Genomic DNA, 26,665 nt, shown 5'->3' on the forward strand with positions numbered 1-26,665 from the left:
ATAATGGGGCTTTGGGGCGGAGAGCGATTTCACAGAACAGATATCTGGAGGCAGTGGATGACAGAATAGAGTTGCAAGATAGTGCAAGCCTAGGATTGTGCAAGATGGAGGAGTTGTCGAGGTTGTATCTGTGACATGTAACTTCTCTCGGCTACTAAGAGCGCTCGGCCGATCAACATGACGGAGAATCTCCGACAGCCTAATACAGCACAGTATGAAGGATTTCTGCGTATTAGAAAGTTCTCTACGCGTACCTGACTTGTGTTTTGTTTTAGCAATATGCGCCGAATCTATATATGGTTGCAACCCATCCGTAGGACGTATGATGCAATCTTGAACTTCCCACCTGATTGCCCTAACTGGCGAGTTTGACCTACGGCTCAAAGGATGAGAAATAGGAGGTTGATTTCTGTAAACTACATATGTGTTTAGATCTAGTCTAGGCTTCCGGCATCGCTCCCTCATAGAGTTCCCCTAGAGGATAACCTCCCATGTATGATTGACAACGCAAGCACCCAACAAGAGTTGTGCCACCAACGCCAACATTACCCGGTCTAATGCAACCCAAATCAAAGTGCTTCTTTGTAATATCCTTGCAGGTAAAACCAACCATCGGGGTTAACCGGATATTGATTCGGGCCCTCGCAGCCTTTTTCCCAGGAGACGATGGAATAGTAGATCTCTGTCGATGTGGGAAGACCACCAACTATCCACTCGATCTTGTCGCCTGGCCCAAGAGACATGTCATATTTGCTGATTCCGTCACCCTCGCACTTTTCGATAAGCTCGTCGACCAGAGAGTCATTTTTGATGTTGATGGGATCGCTATCAAGCTGACAGACAGTCTCTTTGACGAGGCTCTTTGCGCTTGGAAGGGGCTTTGCTACTCCGCTTTCAGCAGGAGAGGAAGAGCCAGAAGAGCCCAGGTCTTCAGGTCGTGATAGATGGACACCTTTAATTCCACCACCACGCAACTGGGAGGTATAACGTAAACAACCAACCAATTACAATAGAACCACCGTAGCCGTAGTTCGTCTTGCAGTTTTCCATTTTGAAATTGTCGACAATGAGCTGGTGGCAATTACGACCGACCATTGGATGGTGGACGTTCTGCGCTGGCCCCTCGCAGCCTTCTACCCATTCAACATCAACAACATACCATGGCTCTTCATGGGGAGAGTTCCCAGATGCTAATGAGTATTCAATACGCTCGCCGCCGGGACCGAGCATCGTTTGGTCGTTAATGGGTCCCTGCTCGTCACGGCATAGCTCGGCAACGTCCTCGACATTTGCCTGGTCTAGCTTGGCGGGAACGAAGTCGTCTTCCTCGAAACATATCCGTTCGCTGACGAGATCCAGATTGGCTGAGAGTGTGCCCTCTGCATTAATAGTGGGCTTTGGCGGCACGCAAGTCGGAAGGGTAAAGCCTGGCGGCTGTCCTGGTGGATTGACTGGTCTGACACTGGTAGTTGTGATGAACGTGCTTGGTGTCGGGGAGGCAGTCGAAGAGGACGTAATGATTGGGCATAATTCGTTGTATTTGACATCTCGTCGTTGAACTTGAGCAGGAACATAAGGAATTGTCCAGAATCCAGTATCGTCAACCCTCGTTCCGCTTACCCATAACCGATAACGACCGACTGCAACGCGCTGGTTCCTTGCTTGTAAAAGATGATCTATCGGTGAGACTTCAAGGATCACTTTGCCCCAATGCGCATTGTCACCCTCGGCCAAATTGCGAGGACCAGGTTGATAACCGACAGTCTGGCCATCTGCTCCCTGTGGAATTCCCCATGCAGAGCTTTGATAAAGGAACGCAGTGAAAAGCTCCGCTAGCAATGAGACTCGGTATTCGTACTCAAGGCATTTCCCATCTTCAGTTGTAGGTGTAACCACGAAGACTCGAGGTATATTCTTCGGGTGCAGAGGCCCAGGATTTGCCAATGTTCCAACCAAGCTTGAGACCGGCTTAACATTATCAAACTCTTCCACGCCCTGAGTGAGAGCGTCGAATGAGTACTTCTTGAAGTAATCTTCGTCAGTCTCGAAGATCCGACCCTTCTCATCACGATTTATAAAGGTGGGCTTCTCCCAAATGTGAGAAATGTACACGCCCTTACTCGAGACGATGATCACCGAGGTACATCCATATAATCCTTTGATGCCCAGGGCTATACTTGCCTTTTCGGGGAACGCGAACCACATCCCAGCCGTTGATATTCTAGGGAAATTGAACCATGCTGTCTCGCTCGTCAGTCTCCTGTATATATCGATCAGGTGTTCTTGCTGCGTGTTGGGAAGAGGATTGGCGTTGTCATCCTCACGTCTGAGCAGCTCATATCCTCGTCGGCGAATGCTCAAATCGATCACAGAATTGTATATTTGGCTCTCGGTAGGCAGGGCAGTCACTGTAGTCGTGGGGATATTCCCACAGTCGACTGGCGCGAGAGTTACCCAGGCTCCTCCAGCAGAACACACATCGCCCAATTTCCAGGCTCACACAACTGCGTAAGGGCCGGGGTAGGTATTGGAGATGACGTCGGAGAGGATATGGGAATCGGGCATATTTGATGGTCATCGAGTGGGACATCCCGTCGTTGCACTTGATCAATAGGACGAAGAGAGTTCCATTCAGCGTAGAATGAAGCATCCTTAACAGAAACGCCTATTAGCCACAGGCGATATCGACCGACTCTATGATAGTGTTGGAGGTCGGGTAAGTCAAACCGGTAATATGGTGCGGCATCTAGGAGGACTTTGCCAATATGATCATCATCGCTGTAGATCGAATATTCAGGGGTACGAAGGTAACCGTAAACTTCGTAGTTTGCTCCATCTGGAATTTTCCCTTCATAGTTTTGGTATAAAAACGCAGTGATCTGGATACCTAGCCAATGAGTTCGCTCTGGATATTGGACAAGCGCGGAACCTTCCTCGGACCAAGGTGTAATCACATAAACCTTGGGAAGACTGAAAGGGTGAAGAGGCCCAGGACGTTTCCGTTCCCATCAAGTCTTCGAGCGCAATTTGTACATCAGGAAACTCGTTTCCGCCCTGTAAGAGCGCGTCGACGGTGTACTTAAAGTGTTCATCGGATGTCTCCTGTAATCCCTGCTGGTCGCTTCAAAAGACGGGCCACTCCCAGAAGTGCGCAGTATACACTCCTTTATTCGACACAATAAATATTGCGGTGCATCCATAGAGCCCTGGCATGCCGATGGCTATCCTTGCAGGCTTCTCGCCATACGGCTCATATGGCCACCACTCTCCGCTTACGGCAGTGTCATCCATGACCACGATCCATTTATCATTTGCCGTGAGGAATTTGTAGACTCGGTACAGATCTTCATGCTGCATTTCACCAATAGCTGGTAGATCGCTGGGCACCTGTTCTGCAGGAGGTTCATCGTCGACGAAAAAGTCATAATTGTCCATGGGTTCATCATCATCATCATCATCATCATCATAATCCACTGGCTCATTATCATCATTGAGACCATCTTCATCTATGAAGTCATTGCCGTTGTCACGTTTTCCAAAGCTGAACGCACGACGGTGGATAGCTGGAGGGACTACTGAAGGGACTCTCCGATGGGATATCTGGCTCTCGGTAGGCAACGCAGACACCGTGACTGTTGGGACCTGTCCGCAGTCAAGCGTCGAAAGAGTCATCCATCCTACTTGTCCATAAGAACATGCACTTCCACAATTGCCTGGCATACACAGTTCAAGCGAAGTCGGCGTGCTGGTGACAGTGGTTGTAGTCGCAATAACCGAGCACCCACTGGTCATAATGGTGGTCGTTGGATAGCAGGCCGTTGTTGCGGTTGTTGAGTCACCAAAATTGACCAAGGTCGGCTCACAGAGGACAGTGACATGGTATACGGTTGCCTCAGAAGTACAAGATGTCGTCATGGTGTCCTGTGAGGTTGATGTGCTAGGGTTTTCATGATGGTCGTCACCTTTATCATCATTGTCATCGCTATCATCCTCGGCATTGTTCCCATTGTCTTTATCACCATAGTCGTCATTAGAACGGTCATTGTTGCGATCCTAATTGTGGTAATTATCGTCATTGTTATCAGGCCGGGAGGCTTGCTAGTTGGATCAGGGACAGGAGTATCTGCTATATTCAGGTGTAATCATATCATGCATCAACGTCTTGACACCGTTGATATCTTGCTTCTCAATTGCATCCTTAAGGTGGCTTGTTATTTCTCCGATACAACCCAATTGCTTCAAAAGTTTGCCAGCGACGTCGCCAGCAGCACCCGCAATGTCCTTGGCTATATTTAGCGCTCCGTCAATAAGACCTCGTTTTCTCAGTTAGTCGCAGCTCGGAGGCAGCTTCCCACCTAGGTCTTTGATGAAGTGCTCAATATTATCTTCTACACCATCGATTCCCTTGATGGCCTGGGTTCGGAGAGAAGGACTCGGCTTTCTAACCCAGGCGTCGATGATCGGGAAGACGGAGGCAAAATCAACGGATATGCCAGACATGCTGGAAACGAGTACTGTTCTCGGGAGCGGGGGCGCAGTTGTAGTCTCAGAAATCGGTGCGGCTGTAATAAGCGGAGCTCCAGAGCTGTCACTTGTAGTGACTGGAACGCCGACAAGGGTAGGTCCAGCATCGTCAGTCGTAGTGATCGTAACGGGGCTAGCAACAGTGATCTGATGTTCCTCAGTAACTGTGACCACTAGCGTTGAGGACGTAGGCGCACCGGTTGGAGGAGACTGGGAGGCCCAGGTAGTGCTGGTGACAGAACTGGAAGAAGCGCTGCCTGGGACGGGGGTCGCGGAAGTTGATATTTCTGTCGCAAGAGTCACGGGAGGATCGACTGGCGAGAGAGTCGCTGATGGAGTGGAGTGCTTGTCGGGATTAACGCTGTGCTAGTATTGGAACTGAAGATGGCGCCTGAACCGAGAGTATTGCTGGCGCTAGTGTTTGAGATAACACCAGGATTATTGCTGGAAATAACACTGCTGCTGCCGCTAGGAATGACATGGGCGCTAGCATTTGAAGTCTCTCCGGTACTAGTACTGGGAACAGCATTGGTGCTCGAACTGGAAGAGCTCTCAGTACTCGGGATGGTATTGATGCTGGTGCTTGGAACGATGCTGGCGCTTGGGATGGAAATTCCAACGGTGCTAGTTCTTGGGATAGAAGGGCTGGACTCAGAAGAGTTGAACACAATAACGCTCGAACCAAGAAAACCAAGAGAGCTGGGAACAACAGGGGCCCATTACAGAAAGGGTAGAAATCAAAATTCTGGGGTCAAGAGAACCGGCAACAGAAGAGCTGGGGCCAAGGGAATCAGGAACAGAAGGAATTAACACAATAGAGCTCGAGATAGAAGTGCTGACCGCACCGGTACTAGCAGGAAAGGTGAGACTAGGAGAAAAAGCCGCCCAGTCATCCGACCTTTCAGAAGTGGGAACATAAGAGGAAATAAGAACAGGTGAAAGGACATAGGAGGTAAGGACCGTAGAAGCGGAGACTGATTTAGCTGCGGCCTTGTCTGGGCTGATAACTTGTGCCACTGTGTGAGCAGCAGGAGCTATCGAACTGCACGCATACCATAACATGGCCAGCCGCAATGTGTAGAATAAATGTAAGGGGGCTTTGGCACAGTCAGTATATGCAAAGTAAAGGAGAGGCAAGTGTGAGAAGGAGAACAAGAGCCAGGTTGGCGCAAGATGGTGGGATATCTCTATTAGGCACAGAGTGAGTGAGCCAGCAGGGCCAGAGCCTGCAGAGACACCTCTATTCACAAGGCATAGTCACTAGAAAACTGCCACAAGAAAAGTCATGCAGTGTGTCTATATTACCATGTCAGGGACCTTGCAAGGTACAGCCAATGGATAAAGCCTGTGTAGAGCTGTTGTGAATATACACAATCCTTCAGTTACTAGTCACTAACCAAACTTTACAGACCTAGAGATCATGCATATGGATGTATAAAGACTTTCATCTATCCCATCTCAAGCTTTTTTTGCTTTCTGAGATGATCTGAAAGGAAAACAGCAGCATATTTCCTGGCCGTGACAGGGAAGAAGATTGTCAGTAAGTCCAGTCAAAATTGTTGACAGCAACCTTACTTTGCAATATGTACCTATTGAGAGAAGGCTTGAATACAGTGTGTGATCCATCATTCTCACCTTAATGTTGCGTGTTTCTGGTGAATATGGCTGACTGTTTTGTCTGCGGATTTTTCTCCATGTTTTCTTGAGGAAGCCTGTAAGCATCTGTTATTCTCTTTGTTAGACTTTCTGAGAACAGTCACTGCCAACAACTCAATGCAACTTCGGATAACATAATATTCTGTATCAATGTCTCCCAGCACAAGCTTGATAAGACAATGGTTTCACTCAGCCTGGGCTTGGCAGGTAGTGTCCACAGCGTCAACTGCTATGCTCATAGCACTTCAATTTACTTATGCTGAGCTCCAGTTGCAGCAAACAAATAGCCTAACAATGTCTTCGAGGACGGCGAGAAGTTCTGAACCGGTTACTCAGCTGCTCTGCTGGCGTTTGGATTGGTCTTTTTCTAGAGGTCTCCGTCGCGGACCTTGTACCCATGTCTCGACTAATTCCAGACAACCTCTTTGACATCCACGAGACTCCTCTGAGTTCATAAACAACCGATGTGGTGCGGAGTCGGAGGTCAAAGTGATGTCGATGGTAGTGAAGGAGGGGGATAAGAAGAGCAGAAGCGGTCTAGCGGTCTTAAGGGGAGACTATCTAGACATTTGCTGGTAAGTCACGGCCGATCTTGTGAAGCCTACCTCCTGAACCGTATATGTCCTTGTCAGTGTGAATATACCAAGGCTGGATCTAGGAATCCTCCTACCGCGAAAAACAAAAAGTTCGTAGTCTAACAGATCTTGGAGGCCGTTCCCATCCAGATTAATTACTATTCAAACGTCCAAGTGACCCAAGGCCGCATCACTCTACTTTCTCCTTCGTCGCTATCCCCTCTCTCACCGCAGCAACTACGTCCTCAACAGTTGTTCCTCGCTTCCTTTGCCCTACCTGTTCCGAACCCAGCACCGTGTCCTCTGCAACAACTCTATAAACCTCGCCGATCTCACGGAACCTACATGATAAGGCAAGACAGTCATGTGTTAGCACCGGGTTCATTCCCCTGAATCCTCGTCTGCAACAAGGGAGATTAATTGATGGGTGACTTACAACTCTCCTGAGAAACCCCCTTCGCCTTCCATCATCGCTCCTATCTGCTGCATCTCATTAATCCACCTCCAGGCCTTTGACGGCATCCCAACAACTCCCTTGTTCACAATCTCCAGTGTTCCCGGGTTATGTTTTCCCATGTAATGTTTCAGCTCCGGGAAGATGCCCATCGAATCCGCTGTGACGAATGACTGAATTGCCAGCGCGAAAATCCCCTTGGTCATGCTCGCGAAGCACATCTTTAACCCGGAGGCAGCGCCGATTGATGAAGAAATATGCTCGACATTAAGGGTTTTGATCAGATATGCGTATGCTGGTGTTGAAGGAAGAGAAGGACCGGATGTTACTAGCGAGGGGAGCGTCCATTGTTTTTCGCCTTCTGTTGAGGTTGAAGTCGTGGTCTGACGCGGCGGCCCGCCGATGATCCCGCCGTCTATGTAGACGATGTTTGGATTGGAGCTGAGCAGGCTATTTGTGTCTCTGGCTAATGCTGGTGCCGTAGCGTTAAGGTCGAGGTAGTAAAGAGGTTGATCCTTTGAGGGGTAGGGAGGTGTGTTATCGTAGACGCGCTGCGCGGTTAGGAAGGATTCCTTAGGGGGTACAATTGATAGGATAACCGAACAGAGCGAGACGAGGTCTTCGATGGAGGGACATAGCTGAATGTTGATTGATTGGGCTCGATCCCGTGTGCGCTCACTGGACTGGCTTTTAGGTTTGTTGTTCTTTATCGCTGAGGTGGATGAGAACTTGCCTCCGATCTTCTGCGAACGTTGCAACTCGGTATCCATGGCTGATCAGGAGATGGGCAATTCCGAACCCCATTTCGCCGATAGAGAGAATGCCAGTTATAGGGAAATGAGCATCCATTATTGCTGGAAATACACCCTGACTGTGATAATTGTGCTTAGAAAGATGTCGAGTCTGTTAACTACTGCAGTGCTGACCTGTCTCTCGATGCGGGGTTGACGCGGGGTGGTAGTCCTGATCAACTTCAACCGATACGCCGTTGTATGGCGTCATATATCTTCCATAGACGAGCTCTAGTTCAGCATTAATGCTATACAAAGCGTAGTTTACGTTGCATTAGGCCTGTAACTGCAAGATTGCAATACCATAAAATATGACTTCTTGGTTTATATACCAAGCGTTATGGTGAATACGACGCACTGCTTAAGTCATTCTTGGCAATTAGGGCTGCCTTTCGGTCTTTGATTTCCGATAATCAAAAGGCTTGAGGATGTGAGCACGGCCCATCGCTGCTGCCATCCCAAATGAGTCAAATCTGAAGGGTACAGCTAGTAACTATTGATTATTGCACTCTATCTATTTAGAAAAAAGGTCTGCCTCGTCTGCAAACAATTAAAGATAGGAGTATTTAACTGAATATTTCATCTGATCGCTCTCTAATAATTACCTAAATGTACAAGGAAAAGGCAAAGGAGGGAAGTCACAAGAGTCGGATGGTTACAAAGCCAAAAGACATGAGAAATTAGTGACCATTTTACCCAGTAATCACTCGCCGAGGAACACCAACCTCTCGTGCTCGCTTCTCGCGGAAATTGTGCAGACGCTCTCCAATCAGGAAGAACTCATCTCGGATGCTCACCTTCCACACTTCGACTTGGCGATAGACCAGGTAAGCAAACCATGCCAAAAGCCCCATAGCCAGAGTAACAGGATAGGCATAGCGGTAGACCTTGGACTGCAATTCGGGACGGAAAGAGAATAATATCAGATTCGATGCAAAGCCGAGAGAGAGTGGTAGCGTAACTGCCACCAGAGCAAGAAGGGTCATAGGAAGGAGCAGAGCTCTAGTTGCGAGCTTGATATTAGGTTTCAGCCAGCCGTCGCGGAAAATACCTCTGAGAACGGCAGCTGGGCGGGATCTTGTATGCCACAAAGCCAGCTTCACTGCCATTTGGACATAGAGCACGCCCAGTGTCCAATCCTGGACAAAGTGGACCACAAGATCATTTTCATGGCCAAGATATGTGTAAACCGGAACCAGCAAGTAAAGCTCTATCGTAAGAGCAAATATTGACGGCAGAAAGATAAAAAACGCGGCCATTACGTAGAGGATGCTCAAGCCGCTTGTCAGAACATTCGCCACCGCACGAGTCGCCTCGCCCGGAGACCGCAAATACGGACCTAGGCGGCTTCTCACCAGGCGGAAGCCAGTTCGGCAGGAAAGTAGGATGTAAGCGACAAAGCAAGCAAACCCCATGCCAACCGACAGCGCGTATACATCATTTACTGGCCGGCCTGGGACGTAAAAGGACATGATTCTGCGCCCAATAAGGAGCGGGACAATAGTGGTTCCCACTCCAGTCGCGGCCGCAAACACCCAGATGAAGAAAATGAAGGCTGCAACCCTAGTCCTAAAGAAAGGCGGGATGTAAACCTTAGTGAATTGATCATTGAGTCGGCCATGGAGTCCTTGGTCATTGTCGGGCTTTCCATCAACTCGCTCGTTGGCTTCCGTTACTTCCAGAAATACCGGGCTTCCCTTTGGAATGCGGACCTGGTCTGAAGCCGGGGCTCTGACGAACTTTCCATCGCGCTTTCGCTGCGGTTCCGCTTTACCAGTGAAAGCAGATTTCTCATCGTCATCAGTCGCAGAACGGTGGGGGCTTGCGTTGTTCCCTGACAGAGAGCTCACGCCTTCTTCGTCGGGGTGTCTTTCGCCAAAGAAGAAATCAGAAAGTCGTAAGAAGCGGGCACACTTTCGGAACCACCATCTGTATAAGCTGTGCAGCCCGTCCGAAGGTTTTAATGTTTTGAGGACAAGGGGGATTCCGACATTATAAAATAATAGATCGATAGGAAACTCGAGGACAGGATCTTTAGACGACCAGTGGGCGGGAAGTACACCATCAAAGCCGTAGTAGATTCCCCAAACTACCCCACCTAGGCAGATAATGACGAGAGCACCATAAACAAGAGCGCTAAAGGCGATCTTGCGAAGCTGCGTGGTGATATTCCGCTCAAGAACATCACGAACAGGGTGGAAGGTAGGGTCATCAGGGTCGCGGATGAAATCTAGAAAGAGTTAGTGCATGCTACAATATTCAAGGACGATGGCTTACATAGAACGCCACTTCTCATAGTCTTCCTGCACATGGAGACGAAGAGAGCAAAGTGAAACATGTAACAGGTGCCAATGAACCAGTGTACAAAAAGAGAAGTGAGGGGGTACTCAGATGTAAATTCGACCCGTGCAGCAACGGTAGCTCCCTCGAAAAGAGGCAGCAACGCAACGTCCAGGAGAGCACCGCAATATAACGGAAATACTATCATCTCAATGCCGATTATGAGGATGACCTTCATCACGCCACCAGCTTGATGAAGGCCTTCTGCCACCATACCCTCAACTCGCTGTCCTCGGTCGGCGCCAGAGATGAACCGGGCGACTTTGAGATAGCCCAAACCAACGGTAGAAGCGAGGAGGTATCCCATGAGAATGGCAATAGTGCGGTCCTTAGTGTCCCAAACAGCTAAGTTGTAGTCGATCGCACCATCACTTGCCGAGAGACCAATAACGTTCGGACTGACCCAGGCTGACGGAGGCATGAAGAATCGGGTGTAAATGTCATGGCTGGCATCATTAACCTGATTTCGAGCCAGAGCTAGAAGATTGCCAACAGTCGATGAATTTTGGCCGAGAAAGAATGCCTTGCTAAATGATCCGATGTGCAATGGAAGGTCGTGGAGAATTAGCTTGCCTAGCAAGAAAGCCAAGCGAAATAGCGAAGCAATCCGTGCTTCATGGATCTTTAAAGCTAAATGGGAGAGGATAGAAAACATGGGAACATCAGCTTCATGGAAAACAAAGAACGTATTGATCACGCTGCCTAATCGCTGACTGCTAGCATCGATGAGCGATAATGAGGCACTGGTGATGGGTCTCGTCCACTCGCCGAGAGGCACAATAGCAGCCAATGGGCTGAAAACCAGCTTGCAGATCATGCTCACCCAGTACATGATATATCCTAGGCTGCCAATAAGAGTATCGAGAACCACGTCCGCGAAAACTGAGACCGCCGTCATGGGAACACCAAGGACGAATTGTATCGGGTGTGCTAGAAGGACAAGAGCGATTTTTCCTGCAAGATATGGAAGCCAGATACCAGCAGCCACGGTGAAAGAGATTAATAGCGCGCAAAAAACGCCATTCTGTAATAAGCCGAAAATAGGACCCTGCATGCCAATGAGTTCCAGGATACCTTCGAGGTCATCAGCTTCTTCGACCGCATCAACATCATTCTGGTCAATACCGGGTAGAATGGCATCGACTTCTACATTACGATCATTTTCTGGGTGCTCCAAAGGCTCTTCGACAGCAGGGTTATCGATCAAATCCTCCTCGGCATCAGGCTGGTGCCACTGGTTAGGGTCGTCAGGATCAATGTCGGCCCAGAACCAATCAACAACTCTTCTTGTCAGACCTGCCGCGGGTTCAGCCATAAGCTGCGAAGTTGCTGGCGAGTTCAGTGTTTCTTCGCCCAATTCAGAGTTAGCCACTGCTCCGCTACCACCGTTGTCCGCAACCAAACCACTACTGGAAGATGGCTCTCTTCTGCTGTCTTCGGTTTCGCTATCGGAAATAGCGGACGCTGAGGCTTGTTGAGTTTGATCTTGATTTAACAGCGCACTTGAAGATGGCCAAGTAGAGGCGTATGCGTTAGGCATGTTGGAGTCAGTAGAATCGGCATCCTCCCGATGTGGGAGGCGAGGACTAAAGGAAACCCGTGGGGGCGCGAGACGAGCGTCATCCGCAGTTTCTGCATTCATATTCGTGGAATCAGATACACTAAAGCGAGGATAGCCATTACTTGTTTGCCCAGGTCTGTTGTTTGTCGTGACATTCCGAACAAGTTCCTCGAAGCGACCTTCTTCGCGGATAATTCTTGACATTTCATCGAGGTCGCCATTGGAACGACGATAAATATCCCTGTATAAGTCCATATTGATGCCATATTGGGGCTGGTCGGTCTGAGGTCCTCGCTGAGAATTAGCAATATCGAGAATGAATCCATCGTTGCCATCAGAATTGCGCCGTATAGGAGGCGTCACCGGACCTCCAGCTACTCCAGCAAGCAAATCACGTATACTCAAAGGCGCTTCGAAGTCCAAGGGCTCCCTTTCTGGTTGTTCAGATGTGATATTCCTATCGTCCGCAAGTTCCTCTTGGCGAATAACTCCCTGCCCGGTTTGTGGAACCTCTTCTTCTGGTGTATCTTCAAAATGTTCGGCTTCGGGTTCAGGATCAGGAGCCTCGACTTGGGGACGGTTGTTTGCAATTAACTGATCGGCAGCCTCACGCTCTCCTTCTGCAATGTTGTCGAGGGGTTGTTGCTGAACGACCCACTCCCGAATAAGAAATATCAGAATGAAGGAGACCACAACTAAAAGTGTAATAAGCTGGCCTTCTAACGTATCAATAAGAATGTTGTTGATGGTGGGAGATGGGGTCAGCGAATTCAGAAACTTGACATCAGATAGCCAAGAGGCTCGGCGTTTGAGAGGGGTTGCCGTAACGTTTATGGAGTCGGTGGAGCCAAAACTTGATGACATCGCGGGAAAGAAAAGTGTAGAAAGAGCCTTTTTCATGAGTTTGAGCAATATAGGTTCACTCGCGGAGAAACCCATCATTGACGAAGTAGGTTTGAGCGAGGGTTGTCCCGCAACCGAGCTAGGTTCAGCCACTACTGAGCTTGCCACCAATGTCGCATCATGTAGAGAAGCGGTCACATGGTGTCTATCATATCCTTCCTGAGTAGGATCAGCACTCGACCAACGGCCATCGGCGAGCCAGAACAGCGCCCTCCATATCGCTCTCATGGACCACGGCAACCATCCAAGCCAGACAAACGCAACCAGAACCCAGCGCAACCATGTAACAATAGTCCGGAAGCAGTGTATCGAGAGTTGTTTGATGAACAGAAGAGTTGGTAAACTGTCGGGCATATTCGGGTCGTACACCTTTGTAAAATGGAAGGGAGTTTTGCAGAGTTCGCAGTGCTTCTTTTGAGAATGGGCCAACCACTGCACCAGGCAAGGCTGATGTACGAACCTTATACTACCGCTGCATTTGCAGGGGTAGTATAGCTCGTCCTGTTCCGTGCCCTCTCCGCGACATATTCGACAGGTATCCGGTTCTTCAAGCTCCCTCGCCTTCCCTTTCCAGGTATCATACGCTGAAACGTTCATGATATCGTGGTTACTGGCGGAGCTCAGATGCTCGGAACGGAGCTGGCCCGAAAAGTCCATCCTTCGTCGTGGGATAGCAATGTTGTCGCCTCAACAGCAGCAGCAGACAGCTACTCGGTTACCATGATTCGGAGATGAGAAGTTCGGTCGGACGATGGCGTAAGTGCGCGTGTTGCAGCGAGCGAGGTTAATGCGGGGAAACAAGTCGCTAATTACCGGTATTTGGGATAGGTGTGCTCTGATAGCCGAGTAATGTATTCGTCACAACGACTCGTGGCAACCTGTGAGAATGAAGAGAATCATGATAGATAATGGTGGCTTGAGGATGAATGATGATTCAGCAACACATCCCGCAATCCCTAAGGCGACAGTCACGTGAGTACTTTCCTAGTTGGTACTTTGTTTTCACCCTCAACCCCAAGTCAGCCATGTTTAACACTCAATCTACAATCATCTTGAACCAGGGCTTTAGTTGACTATGCTGCAGCTGACTCTAGCCCAATCTTTTCTGCCTGACTAGTGCTCTTCATTTATGGTGCGGCGCAGACTTATCTACCGTATACCAATTCATATCCCGAAAGGCAATGGGAAGATGAAAAGTGTACGGTTTATGTCTCTCGGTCTAATATTATATTGAAATTATTCTATTGAACGAATTGAGGGAATAAATATAGAGCAATCTATAGTGGTCGCTATGCAGAGTATCCCTGCTCCCTATTTGTCATTTCCGATGTCTTTGGCCGCTATTACCAGCCTATCATGCTTATTGCGGTCAGTTTTCCTGCCGTTATCATAATTCGAAGTAGGCTCTCCTTTTCATTAGTATCCAGGCCACACAGGTTTCCTGCATGTCATATCCCTATAACCCCCTCCACTGCACGCTGCACTTAAGCGCCAATAATGTATTGCGTACAATCACAGTTCTTGAGCTTTCTCCTCTGAATCAATCTAATGCCTATGCTCCCTGGTTTTGAACAACCAGTGATTATTCTATGCTTGAGTGACAGAAGAAGGATTAGGTATTAGGCTGATAACACAAGCAAATTGTTTAACCACACATGAACTGACGAACAAAATCGGTTCCTACCAGTTCTCGATGCTCGTACTCTGGCATTTATGGCAGGACACGCTTGTATCCACTTCGCACACTTGGAAGTAGCCAGAGAAGAAGCGCAAGTGAAACTGTAATGACAGCATGTTAGGAGCGCTATGATCCAGCATTTCCGCACTGCCACCACTCCAGTGCCTCTTAGCTCCCTTCATAGGATTGTGAGAAACAAGAGCTTTGCACGTGGAGAAATCGAGTCACTCATTAGCGTGGTGGTGGCCAGTTCTTAGACAACTTTAGCACTGAACTTCCCTCGAAGCCTGGATCTAGAGAAGAGCTATAGCTCACGAAAGTTTTCTGACTAGAAATGAAGGATCTCTCAGGCTCTAGCTTTTGCTAGCTATCGCTATGTCAACAGATTGCGATGTTACTAGCGGTAACATTCAACGCACGGAAGAGAATATAACTCCATCACAGTACAGACGCCTGCAATACTGCAACTCGCTCGCTTCCTATTCTTCGCAGCAGCTATGTCTCGAACCGCATATGGGGGCCGATGTTGGGCGCACCGAAGTCAGAGTCCTTGTCTCTGGTGCTATAAGCGAAGACAGGCTCCTGAAAATGTCTCAAGTTTTCTCTCGAAAAAAGGCCAATCATGATGCCTTAGGCGTGCCTAGATGCAACAGCTGAGGGGACCGGTAGACCTACGAGCAAACGAGTTGTGCAGCTAAAATATCTATGATGTTCGACCTCGAGTCACAGAGTCACATGCATCATACTGTAGTTATCAGCAACGTTAAAAGAGCACTCGAGGGTATCGGGCAGGAAGCCAGGAGTAGTGCATGCACGTGTCGTCATCAGCTGCGATAGATGCTAGCAGGGTGTGCTCCAACAACGACTGCTCTATCTGCGCTTGAAATTAACTATGCCAAGATGCAAGTCAAGTGCAGAGATTGAGATTACTGGACAAGCTGGATGGAACATATATGCAGTGCTATTCCTCGGGGTGTTGCGCCACTCCATCGCAATGACCTCACCGAAGATTGACGACAGGTGGTGATAAGGTTGGATCACCGCAAGGACCCTCAAAGGCACTTATTATCGTCGACTGCCAGCCAGTTTCAATACTTCTGCTCGCTTCTGCACAACTTCAGCAAATCCAAGCCCTTTCCACTGAATCCCGGGCCCAGACCTTGAAGCTAGCTCAGCGCCAAGACCGAACCGAGTCCGTCGCGTGCTGCCGGCGTCTTGAGGCATCGCTCGTGAAAACCGTCGTCAGTTTTAGTTTTCCGAGCTCTGACTTCTTCGGCACCTCAGTACTTTCAAGTCTTCAATGAACGAGTAGTCGCGTTTCGTTAATAGTTCCTCATTAGCCGCACTCACCACGCGACGCGGAGTTGGAACGCTGTCAGTCTTGTCGCTGACTCGGAGACTTCAAAGAGGTCAGCCATGGGGTCTTCTAATGGCAAGGCAGTGGAGTCGAGAGACAGGGTCGTGGTGACTCCCGGAAGGTCAAAACAAAGGAGCACACGCCGAGTGCGATGGACTGTCGGGCTGTTAGTTCGGTAAGAGTATTGCGCCTGCTTTTGTTATTCGCCGTTGACCCTTGATTTTTGTATAGGCTCACCATTTGGTACTTTCTCTTGACGCCGTTCTTCCGCTGCCCGTCCAACGTTGACGATTTGACGGACTCTTCGCCCCGTATTTGCAAACCATACTTGGTTGCCAGGTCTTATGTCGAGCCTCACGTCATTCCTTACTACAATGCCCACGCGGCGCCTTATGTTGACGCGGCGCGCCCATATGTCCGTATATTCAACGAGAAAGTTTACACTCCGGCATCGAACATTGCAAAACAAGGCTACGAAACTTATGGCGCCCCAGCGCTGGATCGGGCTCAGGCTTATGGCCAGCAGCAATGGGACGCGAATGTTGTCCCTCATGTCCAGGTTGCAAAGGGTAAGGCAACTGATTGGTATGAAACTCAAGTGGCGCCGCATGTGGATCATGTCGTGGCAATTCTGTCTCCGTACTACAATAAAGTTCACCGAGCGTACTGGACAGCCGTGGACGGGTACTTTTTACCGTTTGCCGCAAAGTATCAACCTTACATTGGGAAGACCTACACGTCGGGCCAGGAGATCTTGACGACGACTGTTTTGCCTCGCGCTCACAACGCGTGGTATATAACGGTTCATTTCGTCAACAACTCACTATGGCCCAGGATATCCAGCCTGTACTCGGAGAATGTGGAGCCTCAACTTGTGAAAATTGGCCAGAGACTCGCGAGTTATCGCGAGGGTAACCGCTTGCGGGGCGTTGCGGACGAAGTGGAAAGGTAAGCTAAGGTTGCATGGTGCATACATCTTCGATTGACTAAACGAGGCTGTAGTTCCGCGGTGTATTCTACCTTTTCCTCTTCCAGCTCAGTGAAATCTCGAGCGTCTACCGCGAATTCTTTTCCTGAGTCTACGCCCACTCCTTCACTTTCACCCTCGGAGCTGGCAGCGCGAATCCGCGATAAGATTGCGTCTGACCTTGTAACCTGGAAGGAACGATTTGCTTCGGCCTCTGAGAAGGGCGTCGAAAATCTCGAGGGTCGTGTGGTTGAAATTGTCGATACCTACCTAGCGGACGGAGCACAATCCGAGGGAGAGAAGCTTGTAATGGCGTTGGAAACCGTCGTGGTAGAGCAGACAGCCGCCATCAAGAATCGTATCAATGCGCTGACTGAGTTTCTGCCATCTACTGACGCTCCGGAAGAAGAAGAAACAGCGGTCGAGGAACTACTAAATGGCGTCAGAAACTCTGCCGTAATCATCAGAGACCGAGCTCACACCCTTAGGGAGTGGCACGTCTCGTTTGAGGAAGAGCTTATTCGAAAGATTTCAGTCGCAGTGAATTCTACGCTTGCTGTTCTCGATGACATCCGGGATCTCGGACTGCAAGAAATCGGCATGAGATGGGCCCTGATGGAAGGGGTCACGTACAAAGACTGGGAGGATTATCACTCTCTAAAGGAGGAATTCGAGGACTGGAAAGCCAAATTCCGTGAGGTTGGACTGCAGCATGCACGAATTGAGGCTGCCAAAGAGGCCGCAGACGGAATCCTTTCACGTGGAATGGATGTTGCTGAAGCCGCAGCGAAGGAACTCGCTAGATTGAAGGAAGTCGGTCGCTGGAAGATCGCAGCCCGGGAAGTCAGTGATGACTTTGACACCAGATTGGAGCCTCCGCCGCCTCTCCCAAAACCTGCCGTCGATGAACAAGATATACCAGTGGTGCAAGGAGAAGACCAGGACTTCTTTGAAGCCGAAGAGAACCCTTCCGAGGTAAACGACACTGTTGCTGAATCTGATACCGAAACGGATAGCGAGTCGTCAGAACTTTTTGAAGGTGAGGAAGATGACTCGGACACTACGTCCGAATTTACCGTTTTCTCTGAAGAGTCCACCGACGGTGACAACGGACTCGACGGCGAAGCTCTAAAGCCCGAACATGCAGCTGCTCCTGAATTTAACAACATATTCGGAGCTGCTGCCGCCGCAGTGCTGCTTGAGAAAGCCGCTGCCGACTCTGATAATGCAGATAAGCTCGACCATGACGAAGTTGTTGTTAACGCTGAGGCAACTAAAATTTCCGAGGCACTATCTCAATCGTTGGGAAGCGAGAATCCCAACACAGAACCTACACCAAGTCAAGCACCTATCCAACGAAAGCAATCCATGGAAGATCTTCTCTCTCACATACTCGCCGATACGGACCCTGCATTTGCAGATAAAATCCTAAAGAGGCTCAATGCTATCTACGAGACCCCGCAACCGAGCCCAAATACTCCGGCTTCGGTTAAAGATTCAGAAGAACCAACACAACCTGCAAATGCTGCTGAAGATCAATTTGCGCAAGGTAATCTCTAATCACTGAGGTTTGGGGTTGTATGGATGAATTTATACTTTTATACTCCTTGTTCATTGCTTCAGTCTTGCTTTCTTGGATCCTGATTATTCCCCACATAGTTCCCCATGATATCATGACAAAATTATATGGCTATGATGAGTTTCGCTTTGCAATCTTTAATACTCTTCGATTAATTCTACCTTGGCTGCGCGTTTGCAATTTTTCGCTTGTGCCGCAGCTAGCTTGATGTAGTGTTTCCTTACTCATTTTATCTTATTTTGGTGGTTGCCGCCATTTCCCGTTCATTGAATTGCAAAGATACTTCTCTTCGAGTTGGGATATATATAAGTCAATATTCCTAATGCACACTTTTACCAATTCTGGTCTACACGATTCCTTAAGACAGCAGCTATCCAAGTCAAAAACTTTGACCAGCCGCTACCGATATTGCATCCTCTGTCCACCCCGTTTCTCCAACTTCTTCTGTCTCTTACTCTCCGCCCCCGTCGCCTCTCCAACATTACCCGCACCAGCACCAAACCCAGGTAGACCACTCCTTACCCCTGTGAACGTACTATACGCCAGCCAAACCGAGTACAGCGGCACCACAATCCACAGCCACCAAGCCCGATCGCCGAATACGCAAACCGCACCAATACATCCCCAAGTCCAGTAAAGAACATCCCACATGTACTCTGTCAGACCGGCCGCTCCTAGGTCCTCGCCGGGAGAACGAAGCGAGCCATCTGCGGTATAGGTTGGGCGGCCGATGCGGTCGAGGTAGAATTCGATTCCGAGAGTGGGGAGGGCGAGGAAACAGTACGGTTTGAGCGCGCGGGGGCGGTTGAAGGTAAAATGAAGAGCAAGGTGGAGAGTGTGCAGACAAAGGGCAATTAGGTGGGTGCGGAGGAGGACAGAGGTATTCCGGGCCGCGAGAGTTTTGGAAGCTTTCTTGAAATTTCTTAGCAATTGTTGGGAAAGATACAAAGAAGAGTAGGGAGACGTACTTGAGCCATCGCGAATCTATTGGGAGGAATGTAGGCGTGATCAGGATGATGCGGGTTGTCGCTGCTGCAGATAATTGTGCCGTATGCGAAATATTGAGCAATAGATCAAAAGATTAAATGGTAAACTGCATAATTCTTTCGTGCCCAAATCCTCCTTTAGCTGATCATCTCGTTGTCGACACGTTGAGGTTGTTAAGTTGGGAAGCCGTCAAGTGCCAGCAGTAGTAGTGCGACAGACCAGTTCCAGTGCAGGTGCCAGCGGTTGCCCTCCACAACCGGACAAGCGCCCGCGCCGCCAGAAAGTCCGCCTCCACCAGCCACGAGCCAAATCGCCAAATGCAGGACGAAGACGAACCCGGTCCCGAACGATAAAACGCAAAACACCATCGAGTTCCAGCTTCAAGTTGAGCGAAAGCGAGCTAGAGCGCTACGTTCACCGGTTCTTAGTCCACCCTCTTCTCTAGCACTTCCCAAACCTGACGACATGCAATTTGGGCTTGCCGAAGACTTTGTTTAGCCTGCGCGGCGTCACGGATCGTCTCATTCACCACTCGCCCTCTCTACGTGCTCCAGATTCTGTGGGGAGGAAGGCGAGGGTTCCGACAAAGACTATAAGGTCCCTTGCTATATTTGTTGTTTTTTCTCTTTAACTATACTCCGTGCTTCTTCCCCTTCTTTGAGATCTTGCGGTACAGATACACTTTTTCGGCCATTTGAGATTGAAAGAAACGACGACGGTTGTTTCTTTACCTTTGTCGCCATTTCTAACTTCGTACGAAGAAGAGATAGCTTAGGTTTATCCTGCCTGATGCTCCCCTTCGACTGACGATTATTTCCTTACGCTTCGATATCCGATCAATACTTTAATTTGAACATATTCAGCTACTCTTCGGCATCCAATACCCTGCATCGGCCTCGATTCCTTCGACTAATATGACTCCGTCCACATCACATATTTCGAGCCAGCTAAGGCAGCTGATATATTACCATCTTGACAACAACCTTGCTCGGAACGCGCTGTTCCTTGCCGGTCGTTTACACGCCTACGAACCTCGGACGTCGGAAGCTTCGTACCTACTAGCTCTGTGTTACCTACAAACTGGTCAGGTGAAAGCAGCATGGGAAACTAGCAAGCATTTTGGGTCGAGGGGCGCGCATCTTGGATGTTCTTACGTCTACGCGCAGGCTTGTCTTGACCTTGGAAAATATACGGATGGTATCAACGCGCTGGAGCGAAGTAAGGGACAATGGGCTTCGCGAAACCACTGGAGTAAGCACATCACTTTTTAGTAGTGGTTGGACATGTTGTTGTCTACCGCAATGGCAAGCGAAGCTGATACTGATGTGCTCTTCACCGGTTAGATAAACACAGTGAGACGCGACGACAACACTTGCCGGATGCTGCGGCAGTTTTATGTTTGCAAGGAAAATTATGGCAGGCGCACAAGGAACACAACAAGGCTGTGGAGTGTTACGCTGCAGCTTTAAAGCTGAATCCCTTCATGTGGGATGCATTCTTGAATCTGTGCGAAACTGGTAAGCTTTCATTGGCACTATTGCGAAATCTCTTTCATAAACTAACCTGTGCCAAGGCGTTGATTTGCGTGTTTCAAACATATATAAGATGAGTCCAGAATTGTACAGCATGGTATCGTCTGCTGCGCTCGAAGATGTTGAATCCCAGGTTTTACCTCCGGATGGTCCACTCCAGACACAAGTCAACCCGAATCCGAGCTTGGACCCGTTCACTGCCGGTACAACTCGCAGCGATTCGACCTCTACTCACGGGAGTTCCGCTTTGTGGGAAAAGTTGAATGGAAGCACAGTTAGTGTGGCATCTTCAGGAACAGGACCGCATCTTCCGCGGGAAGGCATGGAGACTCCTGGTGGCCAAAGTAGCGAATCTGATGATCCTCGTGTAACCAACGGTAATGGCACAGATGTGTTTGAGCCGCCGCTAGCCCCTGCCAAGAAGAATCGAACGATACAAACAATAGGCGGCGATCATCCGATGGATCCCCCGCCAAAGATGCGGCCAACCGGTATTCGGCCGAGGACCCGAACCAAATTCGAGTCAGATGAAGGTCATACTGAGAGAGACGCGAGCATGGGTCACAGATTTGGCGATCGGAAACGAACGGTCTCTGGGCAAGTTGCGCATCCGTCGGTACCACATTCAACCGACCAAGGTGTCGGGCAACGGCGAAGTGTACGGCTCTTTAACCAGATAAAGCCCTCAACGAACAAAATATCTAGCACGGCATTAGGAGTAAAAGAGGGCCGGGAGGTGAAAAAGGTGAGAACGACGGGGAATAAGGCTCGCACAACAACAAGCTCGAATGTAGGCCGTGTTGTTAGCGGCAACAATCGACGACACGTTGGGGAGATCCATGATGGAGACAGCAAAGAATACCGTGGAACATCTTCAGCATCAAATAGTTCTCAGAACGCATCGTCTAAGCTCGCTATGTCTGAGCGGACCAAATCGGTTGAAGCCTTGGCTTGGATTTTGGACTTGTTTTTCAAGATAGCCTCCGGCTATTTCTGTCTTAGCCGGTACAAATGCTCCGACGCTATCCAGATTCTCAGCTCTCTGTCCCAGGGCCAACGGGAGACACCGTGGGTTCTTGCTCAAATTGGACGAGCTTACTATGAGCAAGCAATGTATACAGAGGCCGAGAAATACTTTGTCCGGGTGAAGGCCATGGCGCCGTCCCGGTTAGAAGATATGGAGATCTACTCGACGGTACTTTGGCATCTGAAGAATGATGTCGAACTTGCTTACCTGGCCCATGAGTTAATGGATGTCGATCGCTTATCACCAGAAGCCTGGTGTGCCGTCGGTAACTCGTTCTCACACCAGCGGGACCACGATCAAGCTCTGAAGTGCTTCAAGCGAGCCACTCAATTAGATCCTCATTTCGCGTATGGGTTCACGCTACAGGGCCATGAGTATGTCGCCAACGAGGAATATGACAAGGCTCTGGATGCCTATAGAAACGGCATTAACGCGGATAGTCGACATTATAATGCCTGGTACGGGCTGGGAACGGTCTACGACAAGATGGGCAAACTTGACTTTGCTGAACAGCACTTCCGTAATGCGGCCAAGATCAATCCTTCTAATGCTGTTTTGATATGCTGCATTGGCTTGGTCTTAGAGAAGATGAACAATCCGAAGTCAGCGTTGATCCAGTACAATAGGGCCTGCGCCCTCGCACCTCATTCTGTTCTTGCTCGATTCCGAAAAGCCCGCGCATTGATGAAACTGCAGGACCTCAAGTCAGCGCTCACGGAGCTGAAGGTTCTGAAGGACATGGCGCCGGATGAGGCGAACGTTCATTACCTCCTGGGCAAACTGTATAAGATGCTTCGTGACAAGGGAAATGCCATTAAGCACTTCACAACTGCTTTAAACCTTGATCCTAAGGTAACCCTACTTCAACCTGCGATTCAACTGGGGCTTTACTAATGATGCTTAGGCGGCGCAGTACATCAAAGATGCGATGGAAGCCCTTGACGACGATGAAGAGGATGAAGAAGATATGGCGTGATTAAGTCCTACTTCTTTCACTTCTATCATATGTCCCCTTCCTTACTTTTGCTCTTGATCACCTTGTTCTACTCTTGGTCCCCAGACAGATACCCCTCCGCGCTAGAATACTCTCTACTTTGATGTATACAAGAGGGTTTACGTTTTTTTCACTGGGTCGGTTTTATAGCAGCGACATCAGCATTACACGGGCGTTTTCCGGTGGGTTGGTTAAAGCATGAATTTGCATTGCGTTAGCACCGGCATTCTCCAAGTGGCTCGAGAGTCCATTTTGTAAATTAGCGTGGGTTGGCGTTGTCATTGCAAGCAGGATATACGCTGGTCAGGAAAGGCCGGCGGCAGAGTCATGGCTGTTGACGGTCTACCCTGCTTGGCTCACAAGTTAGATTATTATTATGCACATTATTACAAACAAAGCATAGGCGTTGTCATGTTGATGATATTAGTTTGAAGCAAGTCAGGAATATATAGATCCGTTGGAGTTTTAGGTATTACGCGTACAAGAGAGACAAACATAATACCTTCTCGTTTAGTTTAAAGCCAAGATGAGAGACCTTTCGACTATCACTCTGTTTCGTTTCCTGTCCATCAAAACTATTCCGAAGAAAAGACAGTCTGCTTCTAAGCGTGTTTTCATACTGGAAGGTCTCAGCAGTAGCCCACTGAGGCGGTGACACAAAAGAAAAGCGGCAAGATAGTGCCGGACATATCACCTTTAGTCAGCGATATCATGTGAACATGCCCGTCTTGGTTCAGGCCCGAATAATGTTGGGCCTTCCGAAAGGTTGAATACTTTAACCAAAGATCCAAGACCTGAATCAACCTCGGTAACCAAGTACGACTTTTGAAAATATCTGTCATTGGATCGGAGTATCTTTCCCTTGTATTTTCGCCTTCAAGCAGCATCTTGTCGCCGTCTGCCATGCTTTTGGTCGAATTGTAAATATTTAGTCCGCAACAGCCGTCTCATTTCGTCATTTGCTATTCGTTGACTTGCTGGTAAGACGACGTCTTCTTTCATGCTGAGGGCATGAATATCGAGTGCATGGTAACTAACCATCGGAATTACCTTCAGATAGAGAATATCAGTTCGAACGATCCTGTATAATGTCGCTGCTCTACTACATTGCCTCGGGTGCAAGCACCTACATTGCCTTCACCGCGTCTCTCTTCCTTGTTGGGCAGAAGGTTCCGCGCGCTTCGTTCGTGGCGCGCTGCCTGGCGTCATATGGCTCTCTACTCGTTTGCGCGATGTACGGTGTGGTAGCCTCGATCGTCCTCCGCGTGGTGGGGTACGGCCGCATATCCCAGTGGGCCACCGCCCGCAGTTTCAAATGGGTGATGAGATTCACGACCGGCGTGCGCTTTGATATCGTCGAGGGTAAAGAGTACCTGTCTACGCGCCCCGCCGTCATCATCGGCAACCACCAATCCGAACTCGATGTTCTCATGCTCGGAGAGATTTTCCCGCCTTACTGCAGTGTCACGGCGAAGAAGTCGCTCCGCTATGTTCCTTTCCTTGGGTGGTTCATGGCACTCTCCCGGACCGTGTTCATTGACCGTGCCAACCGGCAAACGGCCGTGAAGGCGTTTGATAGCGCCGCGGAGGAGATGCGCAGTCACCGACAGAGTGTGTTTATTTTCGCCGAGGGTACGAGGAGTTATTCGGAGAAGCCCGAGCTCCTACCCTTCAAGAAGGGTGCTTTCCACTTGGCTGTCAAAGCGGGTGTGCCTATTGTTCCTGTTGTCGTGGAGAACTACTCGCACATCCTCGCGCCGAAAAAATTCAGGTTTGAAGCTGGATCTATTAAGGTTAAAGGTATGATTGCACCCAAAGTTTTAGATGGGCTTTCTGCTGACCACTGTAGTTCTTCCCCCTATCAGCACCGACGGCTTGACCGCGGCTGATGTCGATGGACTCACGACATCGACCAGGGAGTCAATGCTCAACACCCTCCTGGAGCTCTCGAATGCCGAACCGGCCGACCTTCCCTCGTCATCCAAGGGACAATCAACTGCTGTTGATCTCTGACCGCGCTAAGCTGATATAGGCAACTCACAGATTGCTTCGTGACTCGATGTTTCGAGTACCTACTCGAGGCGAAGTAATCCACGCTTTTGACCTTGAATATTCAGATACGCTCGTACGATGATGAGCTGAGACGGTTTCCGATCACATAGCACGCGGTTGAACAAAATAGACACTACTTTTCGGCTAATCTACTCCGTGATCACCGATATTAGACTATTGCACCTTCGTGATAGACTATGTTGTCTGGCAAGCATAATTGTCATGGATCGAATGAACCGGAGGGATGAGGCAGCAATAGAAAGTCGTTAGGAAAAGCAAGATCAAGGTGAGATCTCGAAACCTGGAGAAAGATTGAAAATGCGATATTGGACTCCCATATACCCTGCGAACGATTATAGACGATATGATATCCAGTCAGCCATCTCTTTGTCTTGTAAGCTAATGATAGATCAATGCAATTAGTTCGTAGCTTTTAACGTCATCTATTCACCGACAATCTCGTATCTTGCATTGTCAGTATAGGCAATTACATACCCCAGTCGCACAGGGCTGGATATCTCGCTCTATATCTAACTTCTTGAACGGCGTCCAGGGATCCTGGCTTCGGATGCCACTTCCGTCTGGACTACCTCGTGGTCTAGAACCAGCTCCAATCCCACCACCCCTCGCAGCCGTCGCAAATAGGTAATCACCGCCCAGAGCAGCAACTTCAATCCTCACATCCTCAACGAGATTTTTATATAAAGTCGTCCTGACACCCGTATACGGCTCCCCGAAATCCCCAGCCGAATCCCCACTCTCCGCAACAGCGGTCGGCGCAACGACATTACTGAATTCCAATTCCCGTAACCACGGTGCTAAGAGCGCCTCCCCGGTCATTTTTATATACGCCTCTTTGAGCGCCCAGTAAGTGTAGAAGAGTCTGTACCCGTAGTCCACAAGACGATCAGCAGACACGGGCGGTGATGAAACTCCATTTAACCGCCTCATATCCGCCATCTCTGCTGCGGAAAACACCTCCGAGAATATATCGATATATTGATGTAGCGATTCCAGGCTCCGCTCTTCCCCGTTTCGTCCCTGCCGCTCGTTTACGCACGTAATATCAATTCCGACTTCGGGTTTGGGTTTGCTGTCTCCACCAATATCGGGAGTAACAGTTGTTCCCGCGATCGCGACCATTGAGGCTTGGTGGCTGACGTTGAACTCAACGTTGACGCCGATATATCCGTCTTTGGGGCTGTCTGCCTGTGAGCCTGAGGGTGGAATATAGCATGGTCGTCTGTGCGGAGCTGGGGTTCGAGAGATCACGATTGAAGACCAGGGGATGCGACAGGTTCGGTGGACGAAGAGGTATTTGAGCAGATTAGAGGCAAGAGACATGTGTTTATCCTTTAGATGGTAGTATTTTTGGACGGAGATTTGATCAGCGGGCTGGAGGGTTTCCAGGAGAGGAAGGGCTGCTGTTGAGGCGGTTAGAGGGCGGGTGTCGATGTACCATCTTGTTAAAATTGGCGAAGTGCTTGCGCTTGCGGTGTCTTGCACCATGGTTGTGGGAGTTCGTAAACAGGTCTATTGATTGAGGAGAGATGGTAAGGCTTGTGGAAGGGTGTGGAGGGGTAAATGTGAGACGGTTATCTTATGAGCAGGTAGCTGACTATAGACCAATTGCTGACATGGTAAAAAGCAACGAGAATTTCAATCGCTTGGGAACTTCGTAACGTCGT

General features: G+C 49.3%; 7 protein-coding genes across 7 annotated transcripts; 3 read left to right on the top strand and 4 right to left on the bottom strand.

Moving 5' to 3' along the window:
* Nucleotides 1-6,682: 6,682 nt before the first annotated feature.
* Nucleotides 6,683-8,099, bottom strand: BDW70DRAFT_95040 (6-phosphogluconate dehydrogenase). Its single transcript, XM_073745256.1, has 4 exons — nucleotides 7,943-8,099; nucleotides 7,192-7,887; nucleotides 6,851-7,096; nucleotides 6,683-6,788 (listed from the first exon to the last, which is right to left on the bottom strand). Exons 1-3 carry the CDS (start codon nucleotides 8,056-8,058, stop codon nucleotides 6,946-6,948), a joined length of 963 nt encoding a protein of 320 aa, XP_073599734.1. The 5' UTR covers nucleotides 8,059-8,099; the 3' UTR covers nucleotides 6,683-6,788; nucleotides 6,851-6,945.
* A 382-nt stretch (nucleotides 8,100-8,481) lies between these two features.
* On the bottom strand, nucleotides 8,482-13,701 carry BDW70DRAFT_129120 (E3 ubiquitin-protein ligase SSM4). Its single transcript, XM_073735548.1, has 2 exons — nucleotides 10,278-13,701; nucleotides 8,482-10,230 (listed from the first exon to the last, which is right to left on the bottom strand). Exons 1-2 carry the CDS (start codon nucleotides 13,459-13,461, stop codon nucleotides 8,693-8,695), a joined length of 4,722 nt encoding a protein of 1,573 aa, XP_073599735.1. The 5' UTR covers nucleotides 13,462-13,701; the 3' UTR covers nucleotides 8,482-8,692.
* Nucleotides 13,702-15,384: 1,683 nt separating this feature from the next.
* BDW70DRAFT_129123 (uncharacterized protein) lies at nucleotides 15,385-18,722 on the top strand. Its single transcript, XM_073735549.1, has 3 exons — nucleotides 15,385-16,014; nucleotides 16,071-16,787; nucleotides 16,842-18,722. The coding sequence occupies exons 1-3, from the start codon at nucleotides 15,899-15,901 to the stop codon at nucleotides 18,364-18,366; spliced, it is 2,358 nt and encodes a 785-aa protein (XP_073599736.1). The 5' UTR covers nucleotides 15,385-15,898; the 3' UTR covers nucleotides 18,367-18,722.
* Nucleotides 18,576-19,546, bottom strand: BDW70DRAFT_95061 (SND2/TMEM208 family protein). Its single transcript, XM_073745257.1, has 2 exons — nucleotides 19,354-19,546; nucleotides 18,576-19,297 (listed from the first exon to the last, which is right to left on the bottom strand). The coding sequence occupies exons 1-2, from the start codon at nucleotides 19,360-19,362 to the stop codon at nucleotides 18,785-18,787; spliced, it is 522 nt and encodes a 173-aa protein (XP_073599737.1). The 5' UTR covers nucleotides 19,363-19,546; the 3' UTR covers nucleotides 18,576-18,784.
* A 186-nt stretch (nucleotides 19,547-19,732) lies between these two features.
* Nucleotides 19,733-23,307, top strand: BDW70DRAFT_129126 (anaphase promoting complex subunit bimA). Its single transcript, XM_073735550.1, has 4 exons — nucleotides 19,733-20,623; nucleotides 20,716-20,889; nucleotides 20,946-22,783; nucleotides 22,836-23,307. Exons 1-4 carry the CDS (start codon nucleotides 20,287-20,289, stop codon nucleotides 22,905-22,907), a joined length of 2,421 nt encoding a protein of 806 aa, XP_073599738.1. The 5' UTR covers nucleotides 19,733-20,286; the 3' UTR covers nucleotides 22,908-23,307.
* Nucleotides 23,308-23,718: 411 nt separating this feature from the next.
* Nucleotides 23,719-25,404, top strand: BDW70DRAFT_129128 (1-acylglycerol-3-phosphate O-acyltransferase SLC1). The gene is made up of 3 exons (XM_073735551.1): nucleotides 23,719-23,905; nucleotides 23,982-24,725; nucleotides 24,775-25,404. The coding sequence occupies exons 2-3, from the start codon at nucleotides 24,014-24,016 to the stop codon at nucleotides 24,936-24,938; spliced, it is 876 nt and encodes a 291-aa protein (XP_073599739.1). The 5' UTR covers nucleotides 23,719-23,905; nucleotides 23,982-24,013; the 3' UTR covers nucleotides 24,939-25,404.
* Nucleotides 25,405-25,423: 19 nt separating this feature from the next.
* Nucleotides 25,424-26,655, bottom strand: BDW70DRAFT_129131 (4'-phosphopantetheinyl transferase family protein). Its single transcript, XM_073735552.1, has one exon. It carries the CDS (start codon nucleotides 26,484-26,486, stop codon nucleotides 25,452-25,454), a length of 1,035 nt encoding a protein of 344 aa, XP_073599740.1. The 5' UTR covers nucleotides 26,487-26,655; the 3' UTR covers nucleotides 25,424-25,451.
* Nucleotides 26,656-26,665: the final 10 nt, after the last annotated feature.

Source organism: Aspergillus foveolatus, assembly GCF_047715535.1.
Source record: "Aspergillus foveolatus strain CBS 279.81 unplaced genomic scaffold BDW70scaffold_5, whole genome shotgun sequence".
Classification (NCBI taxonomy): domain Eukaryota; kingdom Fungi; phylum Ascomycota; class Eurotiomycetes; order Eurotiales; family Aspergillaceae; genus Aspergillus; species Aspergillus foveolatus.